We start from the raw sequence: 24,206 nt of genomic DNA on the forward strand, positions 1-24,206 counted from the left end.
ATGAAGGCAATTTGATCTTCTGTTGATCTGCCTTTTCTAAAGCCAGCCTGGGCTTCAGTGAGTAGGTTATTTGACTCAAGGATCCATGTCAGCCTTCTTTTTATCACTCTTTCCATCAGTTTTCAAGTACAGCTAGTGAGGCTGATGGGACGGTAGCTATCCAGTTTATTTCTTGGTTTGCCGTGCTTTATTATAGGGATCATAATGGCTTTTTTTTCCAGATGTTTGGAATTCTGCCAGATTTCCAGCTAGCATTGAATAATTGTAGCAGTTTTCTTTTGGCTTGAGGACCCAAGTGAAGAAGCATGTCATTTGATATTTTGTCTGGGCCCGGGGCTGGTTTTGGTTTGGGGACTTTTAGGGATTCATCTAGTTCCTTCATTTTAAGATTAATGGTCATTCCCAAGGAGTAAGCTGGATTGTTTTCTTTAATTTTATCTTGGATTTCTGAGTTTACATCTTTATTTCTACTTTCATTAATTTGTATTTGTCCTACGCTTTGGAAAAACTTAATGAATTCATTTGCTGCTTCTTGGCCTTTCAGGGGTTTGTTGTCCTTTTCTATTACTATAGGAGTTGTTCTGTTTTCTTCCTGGTTGAGACATTTGGCTATACGCCAGAGTTTGTGGCCATCTCTCTCTACGTTTAGTTGTTATGTTTTTTCATGCCAACTTTTCTTCAGGGCGGAAAGGTAATTTTTCCTGAAAACTGCCTTAGCTGCTTTTAGATTTATGTTATTTTCTATACAAGGGTTATTTTCTACTGTGTTTCTGGCTTCAATAGTGGCATTGTGGAGTTGTTGAAGGTGATCAGACCAGTTGGGGATATAATCTTTTCTTGCTCCTCTAGGAATTGATTCCTTAGCTGCTAGGAGGATTGCTTTGGAGAAAGCTGAGAATGACTTATTAACCTGGTTTGATTTGCAGTTTATTGAAGTTGTGTATAGGTCTGTGAGCTTTGAGAATAGGTGCCAGTTGGCTTTTTTGTAGTTCCATCTGGGGATGGTGGAGTTTTCTGATATTTTGAAGGAGGTATCGATACTGATCAATATGGGTCTGTGGTCACTGGTGGCTAGCTGGTCTGCAACTTCTCTGGTGCACTTTTTGGATAAGTTGTCTGTTGCAAAGGCTAGATCTGGAGTGGTTGATGTTAGCCAGGCTCTTGAAAAAAAGGTTGGTTTGTCCTCAGGTTTATTAAGCAAGATAATTCTGTTCTCTGCTTGCCATTCTTCAATTTCTTCTCCCCTGGCATTTAGGTCGGGGTATCCCCAGCTCTGAGAGTGACTATTCATATCTCCATATCTTGGTCAGGTATTTGTATGTGGTCAATCTCTATTTCCTTGTCAGGTGGGAAGTAGCAGTTAAATAGATTAATATTTCCATCTGGGAGAATTAGCTTAGTTCCCATTATTTCTGATTCTGAGGAGTTGGGCATAGTTATGTCTGTGGTAGGGATGTCATTTTTAATGAGGGTGAGGATTCCTCCTTTGGGTCTGATTTCTATATCTTGTCTGATGCAGGTGTAGCCTCTAATGGAGAAACGAAGATTACTGTTCAAATGAGTTTCTTGGATGCAAGCTACATCAATTTCTTTCTCGTGCAGAAATATTTTTAGAGCTTCTTTTTTCTTTTGGATGCCCTCTGCGTTCCATTGTAAGATTTTTAGACTTTTGGTCTTGAAGTGTTGGCCAGTAGTAGTATTTACTTTCTTTTCCCTGCTCCTGGCTCCACAGGCAGAGATAGAAGAACCACCAGCTCGCTTGTGTGGGCTCCTTCGAGGCGGAGAGCCCGGCCCCCTACCTGCGCGGCGGGATTCCACAGGCAGGACGCCACATCTATTAGAATCGTTACTGAACTCCAACATAGATGAGGTTGCGTGTCAATGTGTTATGCGCTAGGAGGCCCATTGACTCCGACTTCAGCCTGCTTTTCTTTCTGGGTGTGCTCCCATAGCCTTTGATCATTCAAGATCATCTGCAAGGCAGCAGGTGTTTATTTTCGGAGTTTTCTCTCCTAGATGAACTGCTATCCCTAGCTAACGGGTTTCATCTACCCGGGTTTAGAGTTAGAGCGCCCTATACTCGCTTTTTGCAATCATTTCCCTGGATTTCTTAGATGTTTTTAGTAAATATTCTTACCACTGGAATACTTCACCTCATCCTCCATGACTGCAAACCCGTTGGTCCGCGGCTGTTTATTTGCTATTCCCTAACCCTTATATCTATAAGGGTATTTCCCCTATCCGCCACCTGGGGACGCGCTTGGTAGAAGGTGGTAGCTCCCCCAAGATGTTTTCTTTTAATTTTAGCAGCTAGTTGACAAGAAAAAACATCTTTAACTATTATTTATATTTGTTGTAAACATTTCCTGTACATTTTAAAAATATATTTGACTTAGTGATACTGAAAATACACAAAAATTGTCCATCTTTGTTAGCATATTGTAACATTGCCTCCCTTACATTTACGTAATTGTTTTAGAATTGGTGTATTTTTATGAAAAAAAATCGCTTGCATAATTAATTTTATAAATTAAACGGTTTCCTTTTAGAAAACCAAAAGTAGCCGTTGCACCTAAACTTTTCAAGCCGCATTTAATGATGAAATAATATTTTTTATATCTCTTCTAGTTTTCGAGATCTGAGTGTGACAGACGGACAGACGGACATTTTGCACAAACCTAATAGCGGCTTTTTCCCCTTACGGGGTCCGCTAAAAAGCGGGGGGAGGGGGAAGTCCGGCGAATATTAAACAATATAAAGCCTGGGAAGAAAATCAACGGGCGTAATCGGTGTGTACTGCTAGTCTGTTGGCACGAATAGGAAGGAACATGCTCATTAGAACGTGCAGCATATAGAGCTAGATCTATACCATGATCTAGAATCTAGACTCTATATAGATTATTCTAGATCTATTGTCTATAGGTAGAACAATTTTCTTAGTGAGATTGAATTTTCGTTTAAATAGGATCATTTCCGAATAAATTAAAACGGTTTCATCACTATAGTCATTAGAAAATGTTCAAGAAATGTCCGCTAAAATGGCGGTTGTCTAACTTGGTGTAAACAAACTGAGTTGACTCGAATATCTAGCTAGATAATAGATCTAGATCTTCTAGATCTAGATCTATACAGTAAAAAATTAGGCTACAGATAAAATCTATCTAGATTGGATCTACTAGTACTATGACTAGATCTAGATAGACTAGTACGTTCAAAATAACTTAGTAAAGATCTCATTCTCTAGTTTAGTTTAAGTTTAGAAATATTCAAATAATGACAAATATCTTAAAATTTAAAATTAATTTTTAAAAGTTTAAAATATTGAAAGATTAGTTTAGTGATTAGTCATAATTAGTCATTAAGACTCATTAGTATTCAGACATTAGTCTAACATTAACAATGATTCAAATGATGGTATGAATTGTTTGTCACCTTGTCATAAAAGTCGAAGTCTACGTTTGTCGTTTAGACTAGAAATAAGAGATCTAGTCTAGTAGACTAGATCTATGATCTAGATCTAGATCTAATTAATTTTAATGATAATCTAGTCTAGATCTCCTATATATTTTTTATTACTATATATTATTATAATTAGACCATCTATAATGATAATCTGAGATATATATCGATTCCAACCAAAGTAAATCTAGATTTCAGAGTCTAAATCTAAAATTATAAAATGTGTCTAGTCTAGGCCAGGGGTCGGCAACCTTTTCGCCTTTTGAGTCGGAAGAGCCAAAAATTATAATTCACAAAATTTCAATGGCTTTAAAGAGCCACATTTTTTTTCTCTTCCAAACAATAAATAGTACTCACATAAATAAAGTTATTTAAAAAAAACAAAATAACTTAACGAATATCTATTATATTATAGTTTCTATTTATTCATAAGAAAAAATATATCTACTTATCTTTGTATAAATTGTGTTTTTTACAACCAATAACAATTATTAAATTTATTTATATGGTATTTATATGCTATTTAGATAATTACTTCCTATGTAAGTATAAAATTTAAACAATTAAACATTTACATACAACACTAACGTGTTCTTAATAACAAACAATTGAGCAAACAAATTCAGTAGTAACTATGACTTTGCATAGTTTTAGAAAGTTTGGATACATTCGGCTCATCTAGCTTGTTTTCAGTTTCAATCACAACACTAAATTTTCATTTGCTAATTGTTTTCTTACTTTACTTTTAATTATATTCATGCAAGAGAATGCTTGCTCACATGAATAGGTCAAACCAACGATAGTCAGCCTTCCAAATACCAATTTTTTTCACCTGACTGTAGCAATATAAGTGCCTCATCTCGTGTTATTTCTTTGAAAGCTACATACTTTTGTTGTGTTGCATACATTTCTGGACCTACAACTCTTCAAACTTGATTTTCAACTTAGTAAATTTCTCAATCCACAAAGATTTACTTTTTAAATCAATCAATTGCATGTCTAGAGATCCAGTATCAATTCCAAATATATATATATGGCTCAATGTGGATTTTTTATAAATACTACAAATCGTTGTCTTGATTTTTAAATGCTAAAATCTGTTAGCAAATTCATCTTTAATTTTTCTTTATAAATGTGCTTAAGTAATTTGTGTCAACAGTTGCATTGGTTTTGTTGCAATTTTGCTTTATAAATTGAAAATGAAGTAATAAATTTCTCTTCAAAACAAACCAATTCTACTACCATAACATTGGCTGGGTTTCCCTTTCCTTACAGTTTAAGATTTAAAGCTCATTCAATTTTTATTGTTATATCCACCATAAAGTAAAATGCTTGCAACCATTTGTCGTTATCTAATTCAGGGTGATAAATGCCTTTTTTATTTAGAAATGTATTCAATTCTTTCAGGCGCAAAGTGAAATGCCAAATCCATCACACTTTATTGTTAAGAAGGAGGTCGGAATCTCCATTTCGTTAAGAATTCTTTAAACTGATGATGGTAGAGTGCTTTTCACAAGATGCTGTTAAAAATCTTGAATACCAAATCATGACTTCAGTTATTTTGGCGTAAATGTTTGTACATAAAGTGCTTCCTTGTGTATGATTCAGTGAAATGTACATTTTTTGTGGTTTATTTTGCGCCAAAGAATCGTAGTTGCCCTTTTATTTTTCCTGTAAAACCTCTGGCTCCATCAGTTGCTATTGAAACGATTTTACTTTTATCAATTATATTGTCTTCAATGTATTTTTGAAAACATTAGCTTTATCTTTTCCTCTAGTTTGTCATGAGAGCGGTAGCAATCCTAGAAGTTTTTCTTTTGGACCTTGGGAAGACAAATACCTGACAAAAAGATCAACTTGTCTTTTATGTCGCAAGACTCATTTATATATCAAGTAATAAGGCAGAAGAAAGTTGAAGATCTTCCACCTGCAAATTGGTTACATTTCAAGACGCGGGGAAGGGGTGCACTGAAAAGCGAGTACAAGTGTCTGAGAGACAGAATCGAATCAGAAAGATTTTAAATTATATTTTTGGATAGAATGCATAATATTTGCAAATGGAACTAAATAGCCGCAGTTTAACATCCCAAGAGCCGCATGTGGCTCGCGAACCGCAGGTTTCCGACCCTTTCTCTAGACCTAGAGTACTCGTCTCTAGACTCTATAGACCAGAGTGGCTAAGCTAAGAGTTGAGTCTTGATCCATATACCAGCCTAGCCAATGCCATATATAAATCTATAGATTCAGGATGCTAGATCTATAGATCTAGATTTTTATAATAACTTCTACACTATATTGTCTATAAGATCCTATCTTAACTATCAAAATCATCTAGAGTTAAATCTACAAATCTACATCTATTCTATAGTATAGTTATTTCTATTAACGAACAGGTTAAGCCGTGCCACCACAATTTTTACGTTTGAATTTTTATTGCTTCTTAATACTACTAATAGTTAATCCTAGGAAAAAACTGCAAACATAAAATTTAATTTATAAATTTGTCATCCATTTGTCAAAAAAAAAAGATAATATATATGATTATATGTTTTTTTGTTACGCTAAGCATGGTTACAATAAAATATGATATACAAAGAGGGTCTGGTCAATGCGGTCAAGGGCTAATATTAACGAACACCAATCCCCACTTTGTAACTTAGTGAACACTAATGAACACATCCTTAGCAACTAGCAATTAGATCTATATCTACTACTTCAATTAGTCACTTACATTTAGGAATTATTCAAGATTTAGAATCTAGAATTTTAGATCTCTATCTAATATAATTTTATATTCTAAGCAGTATTATAAATGCAAAATGCTGCTGAGGTCCCTATTTCACTGACTGTTGGCATCGCTACATCTTTTACTAGTTTCTGTGTGCCTGTAACAACTAGATCTAAGCACTTTCATGATCGAAACTGCGGCCATTTAGTAGAATTTAATAAGTAAGATTAATAGAATTCATGGGTAAAAGTATATTATATATATATATAGATATATATGAATATGGTTGGGAGGGGTAAAGTAATAAAGCAGGTCATGTCAATTTGATGTATCAGATTATACAATTCAAGTTTTTAATGGGGGTTTGGGTGGAGAGGAAAGTGATATTGAATTGACAGGTCAGAAGTGAGTGTGTTTGGGAGGATGTTTAAAAGCAGGCCATTCCAATTAAACATACATCCCCCCCAAAGAATACACTGGCCAAAAAAGAGTATTGCTAAAATCGGAAAATTTTTATTCAAAGGGTAAAAAAAAAAAGGGGGGGGGGGAGGGGGTACTGCCTAAGTATTATGTGAGCATTACAATTTGCAGGGTGTAAAAAGTAAAAAAAAATATCATAGAGCCTAGATCATACATATATATTATATTTTGAAATAATGAAAAGCAGAAGAATAGTCAGATAGTGTAAATATGACTATTTGTTAAGGCAGGGAATGTGGGGAGGAGGGAAGTGATGCTTATATTTATGGGCCGGGCTACGTATTAAGCAAGAAACAAAAAAAAGGAGGAAGTGCAAGGGAACATTTACAATATATAGCCAAATCAATGGGCATAGTCGGTGGGTAATGCTAGTATTATATATAACCACTTCTGGACACTGTTTTCTTTTAATTCTTTTTGCTCAGTATGACAATTAATTATTTCAATCAAACAGGTTCATAGTCTCAGTGTATAAGTTCAATAGGTATTTTTAAAGGCTTTATATACCAATATTCTAAAGGTGTATTTAAAAGTTAATTTTTTTTTTATTTTTACTTTGAAATATTGAATACTTAAGTCAACATTTCAGAAACAAGTTCAATGTTCATGTTTTAAATAGACTCTCTAGATATCTAGTTAGGCTAGAATATGTCAACACATCTAAAGTTTATTCTAAAGGTTAAAAATGTTGAGATTGTTTTATTTGACACAACTTTTCTTAATCATGCAGGAATATAAACTCAACTATGTCACAAAGTGTAAAGGGTTGGTCATATCTTCAAGAAAAACAAGGTAAATGTAATAACATAACTGTTTAATGGTGATGGACAATGACATTGTTTTGTGGGGATAAATGTTCTACGTTTTGTTGAAATATCATAGCTATACTTAAATATTTGAATAAAAAATAAACTACATGTTTTGAAGTTAAATTTGTACAATGACGTAAACTGCCTAGTTATACAACTTGTTCACATAAGCCTAATGCATTTTCCAGTTGCTCCTCTCTGATAGTTTTATCAATAGTTCCCTGGAAACATGTCACCTCATTTGTGACACCAAATGGTATCCTATGAAACTGATAAAGTTTCCCTCTTGCCTTGAAGGCTCTAAATATCTCCTTAATGGGAATATGGTGATACCCATTCTTTAGATTTAGAGTGCTGAATACAGAGAACTAGGCTATTTTCTCTGTGATTCTAGGCATAGGCTAAGCATCTAAATAGGTTGGTAGTCTGGCTAAAGTCTATCACCATCTTTTTCTTGTGTGTCTCATTTTTAGTTATCAGAATTTGTGCTTTGAAGGTTTGATAATTTCTTCTTTTAGCAGCCTTTATCTTCTTAGCTTATATAATACAGACGTTACTTCAAAAAAGAAGATGATTACGTCCTACGCGTCATGCATCTAGTTATGCATATTAGCCAATGACTTAAACTCTGCCAAGTCTTTGGTTTTGACTGGCTGGCTCAGGCAACCCATTCCATGCTCCTAAAAGCACCAGGGAAGAAGGAGCATTTATAATACAGATTTGTCCTAGCATATGGAATGAGGAATGTGCCTTTATCTTTGTGTCTTTCTTAGTATTTTATTAGATTTGTTTTTGTATTTGAAGATTATGGTTCAGTGTTTTATGTATAATTACTACTTTACTTTTTAAGTCTTTGAATCTTAACATTCTAAAACTTTGTGTCCTGTAATGAGTTTATGCGCAACTTTGTTGCCACTGAAATGCAGTTAAAAGACAAGCTACTAAAAATACTAGGTGCATCTACGTTAGCAGGTTTAAGAGTACTTACACACAAAGGTGGTCTCTTTCCATTAATAGGAATTAGTAGATTGTCATGTAGGCTTACGAAATCTAAGCCGAGAATTATATCTGAACATAAGCCATCTAGTAGTGATAGTTTAAAATTTTCATTTGTTTCATCTTTGAATTTAATATTAGCAAAAATATGGTTCTAAGTATTATGAAACTAGAGAAAAATGAATAGAAGCCATATATATATTCTTTCCACTGAGGTTTTTTTTGGCCATTTGTGACAACGTGTGTTGATACATAACTCTCACAACTTCCAGTGTTTGTCAGAGCTTTAACCTGGCTCATCATTAAGGAAAATAAGGAAAGTAAATTTTTCTAGTCCTAAAGCTTGCGAAGTAGAGAGAGTGAAGGATGTATGATTTCTTGACTTGCAGAATCTCTGAAAATACCCCTTCTTGCCACACATGTTGCTTCACATGCAGGGCACTATTATGAGGATGACGTCCTCTGCAGCAGATGTAACACTTGATAGAAATTGCTTTTACCTCTTGTTTCACTTAAACTTCTTTGAAATCAATGGAATATATATTGGCATCCTTCCTTTAGTTACCTGTTTTTCTGTTTCTTGTTAAAAATGTTTCTAATAATATTGTTGTGCTTTATTTTGCTGTTTGTTCTTTAATGAGCATAAGTTAATTGGGCTAATGTTTTCAGAAATATTTTTTTGTTTTATGACAAAAATTAAGTTTAAAAAACATTGTAGATAACAGCTTCAATTTGTTTGGCCTGGATATACTCATTATGCATAATGTAGTTAGAGGTTAGGGAGGGCACTATTTCCTTCAATACAATCTGCTACAGTTTCTTTTTTAATAAAAAAAAATTGTTACAAAATCAAACCTATATTCTCAGGTTTTTGGTTTTTTCTTTGCATATTTCTTTTACTTCTAAAAGTTAAGATGTAAAATAAAAATGCATTTTGAATTATAAATTTTAATTGTTTGTATTAATACCTTAGGTTTTTCCTGGGATAAATATCTGAAAGAGAATGCTGCTAAAGCTGCTCCTGCCTCATGTTTTAAACAGGTTATTTTTTATTTTTTTTTTACAAAGCTTTTATCAATTCTCTCTGTCTGTTAAAAAGTTTGTACATGTTATTTCTCCCACACCCATCTCGGATCAAGCTGAATTTTCACACAATTATTTCTTTTATCTGACAAATCAAATAGAAAAATCTACCAATTAGTTAATTTATTTAATTAACTACTGGTAATTAATTATTTTGTTTGGTATCTTAAACAAGGGAAAGAAATAGTACTTGATTGAAGTGATGTCACTCTAAATTGAAACAGTATATATTACTATACCATCTTCTCTAGTCAGAACTCTCTAGCAGAGTGGTTAGTGTGTTGGCCCGAGGAGGCATGAGCCACGAGTTTGAATTCAGGTCATTCTTTTTTTTTAAAAAAAAAACAATTATTGTAAAATCCCTTTCTTCCACCCCTAAATTTTCCTAACTGGCTAAAGTCTAGCGTATTGAGAAGGCTAAAATCTTGAAATAGCGCTAAATGAAAACAATTAATAAAATATTATCAATCACACAGATTTATTATTGTTGGTCTAGATCTATTACAAATTTAATTGCATCATCATCACTCCTTTGAGTTCCTCGTGGAACATAGGGCCTCGACAAAAACATGCCACTCTCCACGGTCTCTTGCTAGCTTTTTTATGGTTTCCCAGCTCTTCCCGGTCTTCTCTGCTTCTTCAAGAAAAAAAAAAAAATTTAATGACATGACTGATCCAAACTAATTGATACAATTACACTTCATATAAGCTTTATGTTGTTTTTTTAAAGTATTTTTTGTTTTTCTTGTTTTTAATTTAATTTTAATAGTAGACTCTAATGATGACAAATCTTAACGAACCTGATTGTGTTGGAATGACATTTGATCAGCATGGAGAGCATTGCTATTTCTATTACTCATTATGTTTAAGTCTGAAGAGTCTTAGGAAATATATGTATATAATGTCAGAAGTAAATATCTAATTTCAAGATAATACTTTAAAAGGTTTTTTTCCTAATCTATTATCTCTTTCTTTCATTATAGGCTGCCACACCACCGATTAATGAGTTTAATAAAGGAATGAAAGTAGAAGCTAGTGACCCAAGGAATCACACTTCTAGTTGTATTGCAACTGTGATAGACATGCAAGGACCACGTCTCCGTCTGCGGCTTGATGGGAGTGACGATAAGAATGATTTCTGGCGTTTGGTTGATTCAGGAGATTTGCATCCAGTTGGTTTTTGTGAAAAAAATAAAGGGATGCTGCAACCTCCTTTAGGTATGTGAAGAATAAGTCTTTATTGTTCCTTTATTCGCATGACGATATTAAAACATTTTAGTTTTTCTGTTTATTAAAAAATGTGAAAATATTTCTTTTGGTTGCAATTAAGGGTTTCGCATGAACTCCTCAAGTTGGCCAGGATTTTTGCAAAGAACATTAAATGGTGCAACATGTGCACCCGATCAATGTTTTAAAAAGGTAATGAATTACTATCTTGGAAGTTTTGAGAAATTTTCTTTGTTTTTTAGATAGAAAGTGGAAGATCAATATTGTCAATGTACATAAAACAATTATTTTAAGAGATGTCATGTAGTGTTACTGTGTTTATTATACAGGAGCCTTCAACTCCAACAAGAAACATGTTTCAAGTGGGTCAGAAGCTGGAAGCAGTAGATAGGAAAAACCCAGCTTTAATCTGCCCTGCAACTATTGGAGCTGTCAATGAGGACCAGATTCATGTAACCTTTGATGGTTGGCGTGGAGCTTTTGACTATTGGTGTCGTTATGATTCAAGAGATATATTTCCAGTTGGCTGGTGTGAAAGTAGTGGCCATCCACTTCAAAGTCCTGGAGTGAAAGGTTTGTAAAAGTTTTGCATTGTTTTTTTAACAAGAAATAATACAGTTGTCAATTTATTATTTGTATTGAGTATGTTCATAAGTAATTCAAGGGCTTACAAAGTATGTCGATTGTAATATGTTTGATAGAATTGTACTTATAAAAGATACTAAAGCTGAGCAGTCTAGATAGTTTGAGGTAAGCAAAGATCTACTGTTTTATTGTCATGACCATTCAAACATTTTATATGTGCTCATCGACTGCATAGGTTTTTTTTTTAACTGAAGTTGCCACTCTCATTACATTCTCTCATTTCCAAACATCAGAATTGAACCAAAATGTCATTAAAGTCAAGAAACAGAATGATTCAATTCCCCATACCTTTTAGAATTGAATAATTAGTATACCACCAGACAGATTTATTGTAACAGAAAGTTAATTCCCCTATAAGACTTTATAATATATGTGGCAGATGATGTAGAACTCCTCTTTTTCTAAGACCCTAGGTTTCAAAGATTTGGTATGTGATCAGCATAAGGACTGTCCCAACTTATGTCAGGTACCCATCAAGTGTTCTATACATCTTGAAGTTAAAAATCTCAATCCTGACCAGGTTTCTTACTCTGGGTTTGAAAGCCAAGTGCTTTACCACTCCGTTACTAAGCTCCCAATTAGAATTGAAGCTTGAGGTAATAACAGGATTTCAATATTAGGTGTGTGTGCATTGGGGTGGTGTGGATTGTGTTTAAATATAAATTTTCAAAACTGAAGTAAGTTGTAAGAAACTTAACATTTTCTAACATTACATAGCAAGCAGAAACAAATGTGTACGTATTCACAAGACAAGGTCATTTATTATAAATACCTTTATTAATCAACCTGACTTTATTGAACCTGTGTTTCTACATTTGCTTGGTAGCGTCCTCCTACAAGTCACTGAAAGTCTCACGGGAAAGCAATGAATTAAGTGTGAATGTAAGCAGTGGACACAGTGTCAGTCCTTCACAAGCAAGCCCTTTGACTCCAAGCTCAGGGGAAATAAGTCAGCCCTCACCTCATGAGAGTACAGTCACTAGCTCTGAGCCTGACACAACTGGATCAGATTCTGACAAAAGTAAAATGTTTTCTTGCTTTAGGTTTCTTTAAAAAATGTTCTTTCAGAACATTGTAATGACAAGATATTGAGAACAATAGTGGATAGATCAATTTATGATGTCATTTCTAGGTGAACAGAAACCTAAGTCCACATACATGTACAGTGACTTTTAGTTTACTATTCACTTTCAATTATTTAACCCAAGCTCTGCATATTCTAATAGTTTATCAAAACTTGCTTTTTCTTAAAATAATAATCAGCATTATACATTTCTTAAAAAAAACAACAACAACAAAGAATGCTGAATGTTTTTGATGTTTATATAGGCCTATTTATTTGGTGCTCATTTCATCCCTAGTCATTTCATCATCCCCTGGTCTTTTTATCCAACAAATAATAATTGTAAAATTTATGAAATTAGCAATATTTCATTTATTTTAATTTTAATGACAAAAAGTATGGCACATTATATAAGAATAAAATTTAATTCCATTAAAAAATATAAAATGTAACTTGTATAGATATAGAGTAAAGCTGATGTAAAAATTGTTTTTGTATGTTTATCTAAATCAATAATAAGATAAATAATCTACAGATCATAGGTACAGAAGATAATCCATTGATTTGTATTGCTGTACAATGTTTGTAATTCTCTTGGCCAATGTTGCATATTTCTTCCTTGGTCGTTCTTCAGTGTCAACGCCAGCCTGTAAAGCTGATGCTTTGTAAAATTGACTATCCTTACATACACCATCTACGAATGCCTACATTGTTGGATGATGGCATGAAAATAGAGATTGGAGGGCATGATGCCAACCCTCAAAAGCGGTGTTTGTTCATGCAACACCGCCAATTATTTCCAAGTATTCCATGTACTTGGAGGGAATAAAGCTGAAGTATAGTTATCCTCTCTGCTGCGCTGTCTGTGACCACATACATAGGTATGCTCGAACTTGGGATTAAAACAAAGCTTGAGTCCACCCAGCTCTAATGGGTACCTGACATTAGTTGGTGAAAAGTAAAGGTGCTTGGTCATTGTGCTGGCCACATGACACCCTCGTTAACTGTAGGCCACAGAAACAGATGACCTTTACATCATCTGCCCTATAGACCACAAGGTCTGAAAGGGGAACTTTACTTTTTTTTTAATATATTAAATGAAATGAGGACTTACATTCAAAGACGTAACAAATACATAATGACTAAGAAAAAATATTTAATTGGGGATGAAGTGACCAAAGATGAAATGATAGGGATGAAATGACAAGTCACCTCCAATTAGAAATATTAGTTCAGAAATGTTTTCTTACAATGACTGTCCTTAGTGTTATGGGGAAATTCTTGAGATAGTTCTTGTTATCTTTTTGATGGATTTGTCAAGTTACTTGATGTGTGCGTGATGGTTAAATTACTATGTAAATGTAAATGATGTCTATGTGATGATTACATTAAGTTACTATTTCTTTGATGTCTGTGTGATTGTGTGATGCTTTTATTATATTACCATGTATTTAATGCCTGTGTGAAGCTTACATTATTATTAGACATATTACCCTTTCGATCTTTTCTTATGTAAACATAGTAAACATGTCCTAGATCCATAAAATACTAATACTTTCATAGAGTTGGGCAACTTGTTTTTTTGAGGGTCTTAAGTTTGTTTTAGGGGTACTATTACATACGTCACAGTTCCTGTTAGTACCCAAGGAACATTTATGCCAAGTTTTATCAAGATTGGTCAAACGGTTTTATTTCTATTCGTAACATACATACATACCCCTTACTTTCTACTTTATAATTTAAGATGTATTTGATGCCTATGTTTTAGTTTTGCACAAAATATCCTGTGTGACTTTCAGTTTGACTTTTATTTCCTAGTTTGTGTCTATGTGAACCATACTTGCTACTGTGGCAGCTTGTTGTCTCCTCGAAGTGTGAATGAAGTTATGCCCCATCAGTTTGGTCCAGGCAATATAAGTAAAGTACTGATTGACTTAGTGGATGCTTGCATAGCATGCTCTTTACAGCAGAGGCAGGTTTTTGACCTTTTGAAAATGGCAGCACCAGGAACTGGAAAAATTACTGTGACTGGTAAAAAAAACAACAAACACTTTTTTGTAGTAAGACAAACCAGTACTTCATTGTCTCTTACTGCAATGTCTATGTTTGTTTTGGGACTGAATCTGTTTTTCTGTTTTTCTATTCAGCAACTTGCAATAACAGAACATTCACAAAAAGAATAGTTTCATATGACAAAACATCAGAGTTTATCCAGTTTCTGGAAGGCTTTAGGGAAAGTCTTGGCTGTTGTGAACATTTTATCAGTGTGAATGCAAACATTCGGCCATGTTTGAAATGTGTTAATGGAAGATCCAAAACTGGCCATAAGAGACCAGGCAAGTCAATATGTACATTTAAAGTTAATAGCTAAAAATAGAAATGTCAGTTTCATTACAATTTTATAATTACCTGGTATGTTTTATAGATAGATAGATATATATACTAGACAGATATTAACCGCTGCCTGCGGGTCTTAACTTGCGTATTGCTGATGTAGTCACTGAAACAAACATTAGAAACAAAGAAACTAATAATGTTATAAGTAAAGCGAATGCATGAATTCATGAATAAACAAATATTATGAATGGAGATAAAATTGACCTACATTCAAGCGATATTAAGAATAAGAGATGCACTCATGTAAAAATGCTTTAGAAAAACAAATTTGATTGTTAATTTGATTAAAATATGAAATGAATGGACTATAATTAGTATGTTCATGTGTTCAAGTATAAAACTATCTTTGCAAAGAGAAGTTTTATCATGTTAAAGTTGAATTAGAGTTTTAGACCTAGGAATGGAAAGATGTGTAACATTATGGTATTGTCTAATGATAGATTGTTTGTGAGGAAATCTAATTCGCAGATATAAGGAACGAATTTATGTAAAAAATGCTTTTGAAACACAAATTTGAAGGTTAATTTTATTAAAAAATGAAATCAATGGACCTTCTTTTGTATTTTCATATGTCAAAGTAAAAAACTATATGCTGCAAAGTGTAATTCTTAAAAATAGATCTAAATCCTTTCGATCTTTTCTCATGTCAACATTGTAAACAAAGCCTAGATCCATAAAATGCTATAGCTTAAATAGAGTCGGTCAACTTTTTTTTTGAGGGTCTTAAGTTTGTTTTAGGGCTACAATACATACACTATGGTCTAAGTTAGTACCCAAGGAACATTTCTGCCAAGTTTTATCAAGATTGGTCAAACGGTTTTTATTTCTATTCGTAACATACATACATACATACGCCTTACTTTCTACTTTATAAAGTAGATATATATATATATATTTATATAATGAGGAATTTATTGTGCATCATAAATTAGCTTCTTGGCTGCCTGATTCAGAAGATGACAGTTATGCTCCAAAGTCAGATCGCAGACGTTGGTCTACTGAATCTTCAGAAAGTTCAAGGGGAGCTTCCAAAATATCAAAGTTTACAATGCCCAAAACTGCTACAGCCTTTGAAGCTGATGAAATATACAGTCAGGGTAAACAAACTGTCTGATCTTGTTTGTTACATGTCACCTAGGTAAACTGTCTGATCTTGTTTGTTACATGTCACCTAGGTAAACTGTCTGATCTTCTTTGTTACATGTCACCTAGGTAAACTGTCTGATCTTGTTTGTTACATGTCACCTAGGTAAACCTGATCTTGTTTGATACATGTCACCTAGGTAAACTGTTTGATTTTATTTGTTACATGTTACATTTTAGTTAAATGTTATTTTGTGTGTTATAAACCTCTGGTCTTTCTATTCCAGCCAGCTCCACTACAGGTGAAACCAATCATCAATCTCTGCCTCTGATGTCTGCTGTACGTACTACAGATCCATCTGAATGGAGTGTGGAAGAAGTTATGTCTCATATTAAAGAAACAGATGTAGGACTCACGCCTTATGTTGAACACTTTAGAAGACATGTATGAGTAATTTCATGTTTCATGTGTACAAGTTTTCCAGTAGTGTAGTCAACAAGAGACTCTATATAATTTATGCACCTCTCACTAGACTAACTTTCTTTTCTATAATAAATTCTTGTGAGCTAATAACTTTGAATAATAACTACCCCATTGGGCAAGTGGCAAAATTTCCTACAAGTATGTAGAGTATAAAATGTATGTTAAAGTTTCTAAAAACTTGATGTGTGTACTTATTCTTTAAGGGAAACTCCGATGGTTTTGACAATTCTTTATATAATATGTGTTTTCAATTACGGATAAGGAATATGTTATTCTTTTCGTTTCATTTTCAATAATAATAATGAGGTTTTTCTTTGAGTCCGAAGTTTAATGAGGAATGCAGTACTTTCCGTGGCTACACAGCCTTAGTAATTGATGTTTTTCTGACGTAATTTTACTGCATATCCAAAACAGTCAGATTTTTACAGGCTTTCTATGTGACGTCAGAATGCCCAAAATGTGTAGCTTACATAGGCCTATGTCTGACCAGGTTGTTCACATCAGTCAGACTCGCAGCCTATTTACTTTTTCGGCAGGGAAGGGTGTGGATGAAAATGCTTTTTTACCCAAGAGTTGGTTATTATAATGCTTTGAGTAGATCCATATGAGTGTAAATGTAAAGCTAGATCTCAGTAGTACCGACTAGTATGATGGTATCTATTGTATGCTTCTGCTCCACATATCTATAAAAGTTGTGGGTTACAAACATTATTGCACAATAAAAAAGGATGTATTTACATATGTTTAGTTTTCCCCCTTCCATTCAAGTCTTCAGAAAAGTGTCTGCCTTCATTTTTTGTAAAAAAAAATTATTGAATGACAGTTACTATATAATGAAAAACCATACAGTAAAGTTTATAATCTCGTTAAAAAAAAATAAATCGGTACTTGACGTTTTGGCGACGCCGTTTTGGTGACGGGACGTTTTGGCGCGAGATATCATTTGACGATAATTTAATAAGCACGTAGCTTTTATAACAATGTTTATTTCACTCTACCATAATATTGTATGTATAGTATGGATTCTAACACCGTACAGCAAATTTTTTTTTTTTTTTTTAATTATAAAGGTTTTGCTTATTTCATGAATATAGGCCTATAATAAGTCAAATTCCTGAATGGTAATGAGATGCTATATGTGAGTTCTGCTAATCGCACTGGATGACATTTTTGGATTTCTTTCCAAAAGATTTTTTTTTTATTTGACATTAGTGTCATATACGAACTAGCTAAGTGTCACACTTTAATATAACAAAAACCATGTTAACATCTAAAGTTCTATTACGCTGAATGACGACAACAACTCCACACATAGTAAAGATCAAGACACGGAATGTGGTCAGTACAAACTCTAACGTGAATCCACAAATATAAACAAACACTATGGGCGACAATAGATAGAAACAAATACACGACACTAAGATACTTTGAAAAGATATATTTTGAGTAATTGGGTAGGGGTGATTTGGGTGACACATCTTGCATTGACGCAGGTAGAGTTAAACAAAAGAAGACAAGACCAGCTTCGAGCACTGGCCATTGGCGTCATGCGTCTGGCGATCATCTCCTTGGGAATGGTCATTACATGTGACACCTATCCCGCCCCCTCTCTTCTGCTCACATTTCACTCCTTGTATATACTCTTTCCTCCACCCCTCCCCTCTCTCACGCGTAAGACGAATTCCAGCGACTTAGGCAAATAACCATGGTATCTATGTATACTTAACTTAAAGTATTTTGAGAAACATGGTACATGTATTATATTTTTACTTATTATTAGCAAGTGTTTGGTATGTATAGCTGGAGATACCATACAGTCATTAAATAAACAAATGTTAATGTAAACAAATAATTGCATCAATTTTTAGTCTATCATCGTTTCATTTTGTTTTTTATTTTTGTTTTTAATTTCCTTGTAATATCTTAAAAAAATTTTTTGAAAATAAAAGTATGCCTCTTAATAAACACACATACTCAAGCCAAAAAGTTTATTAAAGAAAATGATCTGAAAAACAAACACACATTTACATTTAGTACGTGAAAAATATGTCTTAACACAAACACTCATGCAAAACATAGATATGAATAATTCTTTTAAAAGAAATAATACAATAAACGTACATAATGTATTTGGCGCCAAAACGTCCCGTCGCCAAAACGGCTCGCGCCAAAACGACGGCGCCAAAACGTCCTGCTTCGAAAAAAATAGATCTAGGTCTATTAGTGTGAATTTTCTCACCTGATCACTCAAGATACAACACTATCATGTGGTCATCTTGTCATGACCAACTACACGTAGCCTACTAAATTTATAAGCTAGGCCTACAATGATCAGTTTCATTGAATCAGTCAGATACGCTATCTATTTACATTTTGAGACACGAAGAGGTGTGGATGAAAATGTTACTTTTTTTTCTCGAGTTATTTCCTAATGCTTTTAGATCTATATAACTGTACCAGTGACTATTATAACTATGGGCTAGGTTGTCACTAATCCTAACAGCCACTGTAAGAATGAAGCAATATGATTGGTTAGATCCAGATACACTTATTACACTTTCAGTATTATTGAGGGAAGTGATGTATGCTTAAGCTAAAAACAAAAGCTCATATAATCCTGTTATTTCTTAGATGTCAACAATTGACTGTCTGATTTATTCAATATAAATGTTTATAAGCATTGAAATAAAATATGGTTAAATGTTTGCTATTGCAGCTTGTTATGCAGAATTTATATATGTCAATAACTTAAATTTGAAAACAAGTTCTTGGTATGATACTAAAAAAAACTCAAATTTAAAAAATGCCTTTAAATACATTACTGTCTAGCTGTGGTGATTTTCTTTCTTCTGGTTCAAACATTGAATAGATATTTGTTTATTTTGTTATGTTAAATTTTATTTGATATTAAAAAAAAACTTTATTTGTAAGTTTTGAACATATCTTGAGAAATGAAGAGGATTACACCCTAGCCCAAACCTCCTGCAGGACATCAGGGTTGACAGTGTGCTCAGGACCATTGGGACAACATTCTGAAGGGCATACTACAAGCAGCCATAGAATGTTAAATATACTGAGGGAACTAAATAGAATGATAAAAATTGATCATATTTAAATATCAAATAACAAAAAAAAACATGCTTTTACAGTTACTTTTGAAAAAAAAAGATTAGAACTATGTTTGAAACATTTTTAATAAGTACTGACTACAATACAGTTTGATTTCATACTCTCCATCTAAAGTGGTTGATTGCAGTTTATTTTATGGTGTTTATCACATAAGTCTTATCAAAATTCTACCAAATAAAACAATGTTTATGTTTATTTTATTCAGGAAATAGATGGCAAAGCTTTTCTACTTTTAAAAAGTGAAATGATGCTGAAATACATGGGTCTGAAACTAGGGCCAGTGGTCAAATTGTGCAACATTATAGACAAATTGAAGGCAAGGTGCAGCAAATAAAACTGTTGTGGTTCCATCAGGTGGAGGAGTTTGAAAACATCATTGGTTCAACAAGACTGGAATAGTGGCTGAAATATAGTTATGCAATTTTTGGTTGGTAAAGTTGTCAATCCATGTGTTGATATTTGCTATTACAAACTTTGAACGGGTAATTTCAAATGTTCTTAGATTGAATGTCATGTAAGTGTTAGGATGTCAACTGTCACCATCATGCGTGTGTCCTTGACCTAAATTCATTTCACACTAAGTAATACACAAATAAAATTGTAGCTCTCCCACTTTGGTTAACTCTACAAAAGCTTGTCTTTCTAGACTTACAGGCTACTCTGGGGCCTTTCTTTACTCACAGACAGACTTTGGGGCCTTTCTGTGCTCTGCATATGCACATCTTTTTGTTTTCTTTTCAAAAACATTGTTCAGAGATTTTACTACAGATTTTTATTTTCATATTCTGATATATTCCACACAAATTATAAATCATACATTTTGTTCTTTATTTTATAAAATTTCAATTCCAAAGAGAATGTGTCTCTAATGTGGCTGTGAGTGAAACTATACAGGTAGTTGAAACAACTAAACAATGTATTGTAACATAGAATTAGTCTGACCTGGTGATGTAGTACTGCAGCTTTTTGCTATGACATTCTTTTTTTTCCCTTGCTATTTTTATGTTTTGTTTTGTCTGACATTTTGTTTGATTGATTGATTCAGCGTGTCTTACAGTTTAGTATTTTCTCTGGAGCTGAGGCAATGCTCATTTGTTTGTAATAACTCAAAATAAAATCAAACTATTTAAAATGAGGACAAATTTAAGTTTAACTAGTAGAGTTTGCCCAATAATTCTTGTCAGTTGTTGAAACATTGTCTTTTTAAAATCAAATATTAGTTACATCTTAAATCAAAGAGCCATTGTCATTATATCATTTAATTGAACATTGTAATTTCACTTGAGTTGCTAAGTTGTAAAGATAGATACAAAATTAAGGTTTAAATTACACAATGTATTTCATAGGAGTTGATAGTTCTAATTTTAGAAATCTTAATATGTGATTAAGATATGTTTTTTGTTTCCATAACATTTCTGGCTACTTTGAAGTCTTTCTTCTTTATATATCTGTCTATCAATATATCTATCTATATATATATATATTACTGCTTCATTGAAATTATGTTCTCATGTACATGCTTAGTCTAAATCTATCTGAAGGAATATGTATCAAAGGTCTCTGTCTTCATCTTTTCCTTATTACAAGATAGACATTGTGAGACAGTTTTCTTTGCCCAGGGCTAGACATACAAAGTGATTCTTATCACTTTTTTTTTTATTTCAGAATGACCAGCCAGACTATGATCATTGTAGTTCAACTATTTTGACTTTGATCTTGCACAATAGTATATAGTAGAAATAATGGAAACTTTTTCTATTTCTAAAGCAGTAAACTGATTACTTCTATCAGTTGAAATTCAGCAAATGGAGGTAGATCAAACTATTGATCTATTCATTGTTGACCTGTTACATTATCAAAAATAGTCATCTAATCAGTTTTCTAGCTCTTAATTTGTCTGTTATTTTAATACTTCTAGTCTGTGTGTTGACAACTTCTACATCAGATTTTTCCATTTAGCCTTATAATATGTGATCAGATATTGTACATAGCTATGTCCTTTGTCATGCACATGTTTCTTCATTTGAACCTGTGTAGCCAGAGTTTGATATTAGTTGGTTCAACATTTGCCCTGAAAGAGTTTTTCAACACACAATGTAGTGTTTGAATATTGGAAAGTTGTAGAGAAGAAAGAATTATTGAGAAAATAAATCCTTGCCTATACCTAGACTTAGTCAACCTCTAATCTTAATTTGTACAGAATATTAAACATTTCTGGCATTTACACCCAACAGTCACCTCTTGTTTTTATTCACCATGGATAAAGTCTTATCTCCTGAGGTCAATTTTAGACCACCTATTGTCTTCTGTGGGTCTTTCTTGCCTTCTGTTTTCTAGTTTGGGCAAGTTGTCTGCTGAGGGCCATTCTGTTGTCTGTGCTCCTCCTTAGTAGAACAAGAAAACTAAGTGTGCCATTGTTAGTGTAAACAATTGAGTGTACTTGCTGTAATAAAAGAATTACCATAATACTGGAATGTTGGAATAATTTTGACTTACTGAATAAGAAACTCAAATATCTATCCATTGACTTGACTGAACTCACTGATAGAGATATAATCCATGTAGTATTTGGTTGTTTTACTAGTGGCCATCAGTGAGACTCTAGTTCCAGTTCTGGTTGTGAAGTAATTCTCTGTTGAAGTCTGGACTTAATGTTTCCTATATCTTGTTACCTACCAAAGTCCTTCCCCTCTTTTTATGCAAAACTCTTTTGATTTCAACCTTTTGTTTTCCTTCTCCAATTGAGCCAACAGGGTGCTTAACTACTGAGTATTTTTAGTTTTCAAATTTCGTGTCTTGGTTTCAATCTTAAACTTCATTAGAACATATCTTGTATGTAAATAATTTGTCATGACAACGATGCCAAATTGGAGTTGTCTAAAGTTTATTATTTTCCTTTTTTTTTTCATTAAAATAACTTTTAAACTTTTGATTGTTCCAATTGTCACCTGCTTTATATTATTCAACTCACTGCTTTGTACAATATTGAAACTGGTGAAAATGTTCAGCTTTCAAAAAAATATTTTATTGTCTCATAGTAACTTTAGTCATACAATGGACTATAATTACTTAAACTAGTAATGACATTTGGGTTTGAAATCAAATAGAAACAGACATCCGAAACTACAATGTTTGAAAAGGTATTTGAGTTGTCTCACCATAAAATTGGCTCTTTTCCTTACATCACAAATATTTTTGTTAAGAAACTACTAGCAACTTACTAGAGATTAATTCAATTCTTTGTAGATACATTGATGTTCAACAAATGATTTTTTAATTTAGCTAGATTTCATTCATGCTTTACAGATACCATAACATTACAAATGGTATGACAACAATTTGGTAGACATTGATTTTAAGGTGTGTTTTTTTTTTCCATAAACTGCAGTATTTGAAGATAGACTTCAATTTCAATTTTTATTCTTGGGTCAATCAATTTTTTTTAAATAGAATTTTCTGTTCTGTTTTTCTTGATGATAATAAAACAATTGTTACTAAATGAAGCTGTTATTTCTTATTCATGTTGATATGTTAAGCAAACAACACTATACAATTTCGTTTTTCAGTTTATTAAAATGCTTTTTTTTGCCATTAACACTAATTCATTTCAAATAAGTAATACCAGTAATTTAAAAAAAAAAGAATAAAAAATAAAACTTCAAGATTCTTCAGAAGTAATCAAAGACATAATTTTTATGTTAAAAATAATAAGCTAATAAATATAACATCTATAGTGGAAAATATATATCGTAAAAACAATGTGGAAAGACAAACAAAAACACCAAAGTCAGGCTGATGCGTTCCCTGGTCATGGCCTCATTCTAATATGCTTGCGAGTCTTGGACGCTTACTGCAGACCTAGAGAGGAGGATCCTAGCAATGGAATTGAGATGCTTCAGGAGGATCCTTGGTATCACATTTAAAGACCGCATCACAAATGAAGAGATTAGAAACAAGGTAACTAGAGTGATTTGACCCCATGATGACCTGCTAACTAGTGTAAAAAAAAAAGGAAACTAAAACTCTATGGCCATATTACAAGTCTTTGGGGCTTCCTTCAGAGAACAGGAAAAGGAAGAAGAGGCAGACAAAGAAAGCAATTGGAAGACAACATCAAAGAATTCACTGGCCTGTCATTGAAAGAGGTTCTGTCCAAGGCAAAAGACAGAAGAGTGGAGGAAGACGGTTGACAAATCTTGTGTGGTGCCCCAACGGACTAAAAGATAGGTGAAGGTGTGATAGTGAAAATGTTAGATTCAGACAAAACTTTTTGAGTCTTAATTTTTTTTCTTCATAAAATCATTTTGCAGCTTAGAAGTGAAAAATAATTAATGATAAAGTGTCACATTTTCCAAAGTGTGTCATTTGAAGTAAAGTAAACATTTCCAGAAATTACTGCCAATGAAATGTATTTGCAGAATTGTGGTTTTGATGTGTAGCTGCCATGATTAGCTCTAGCAGATTTTCATTCATCACAACTAGTAATGGTAAGGTCAGTAAGGAGAAGGAAGGAACCAGAACTCTCATTGCTTGCCTAGTTGAGTTTCTCTTAAGCCCTTTCCTTCAGTAGTGGAGACTCCTAAGCACGTCTATGTAGTGCTGACAAATGAGTGAAAAAAAAAA

The 24,206-nt window shown here is 33.2% G+C and overlaps 1 protein-coding gene across 6 annotated transcripts; it reads left to right on the top strand.

The window, feature by feature from the left end:
• Positions 1-2,821: 2,821 nt before the first annotated feature.
• Positions 2,822-23,082, top strand: LOC106067370 (sex comb on midleg-like protein 2). 6 transcript variants are annotated; one of them, XM_056031506.1, is made up of 13 exons: positions 3,023-3,224; positions 5,238-5,352; positions 7,398-7,459; positions 9,446-9,513; positions 10,539-10,773; positions 10,886-10,974; positions 11,112-11,355; positions 12,254-12,448; positions 14,309-14,521; positions 14,638-14,826; positions 15,820-15,984; positions 16,258-16,415; positions 19,789-23,082. In XM_056031506.1, the coding sequence occupies exons 3-13, from the start codon at positions 7,414-7,416 to the stop codon at positions 19,915-19,917; spliced, it is 1,731 nt and encodes a 576-aa protein (XP_055887481.1). In that variant the 5' UTR covers positions 3,023-3,224; positions 5,238-5,352; positions 7,398-7,413; the 3' UTR covers positions 19,918-23,082. The 6 variants fall into 6 exon arrangements, with proteins under 6 accessions (XP_055887479.1, XP_055887481.1, XP_055887480.1 ...); XM_056031505.1 differs by having other exon boundaries at positions 3,023-3,205; XM_013226543.2 differs by lacking the exon at positions 5,238-5,352 and adding an exon at positions 6,264-6,408 and having other exon boundaries at positions 3,023-3,205.
• The last annotated feature ends 1,124 nt before the right edge of the window (positions 23,083-24,206 follow it).

Source organism: Biomphalaria glabrata, chromosome 6 (assembly GCF_947242115.1).
Source record: "Biomphalaria glabrata chromosome 6, xgBioGlab47.1, whole genome shotgun sequence".
NCBI lineage: Eukaryota > Metazoa > Mollusca > Gastropoda > Planorbidae > Biomphalaria > Biomphalaria glabrata.

What these genes read in the sequence shown, in the direction of transcription:
- LOC106067370 (XM_013226543.2), top strand. Translation starts at nt 6,272, where the DNA reads ATGCAAAATGCTGCTGAGGTCCCTATTTCACTGACTGTTGGCATCGCT. An exon ending in TCAAAGTCCTGGAGTGAAAG is followed by an intron (nt 11,356 to 12,253) that starts GTTTGTAAAAGT and finishes TTTGCTTGGTAG; the next exon opens with CGTCCTCCTACAAGTCACTG. An exon ending in AACTGGCCATAAGAGACCAG is followed by an intron (nt 14,827 to 15,819) that starts GCAAGTCAATAT and finishes ATCATAAATTAG; the next exon opens with CTTCTTGGCTGCCTGATTCA.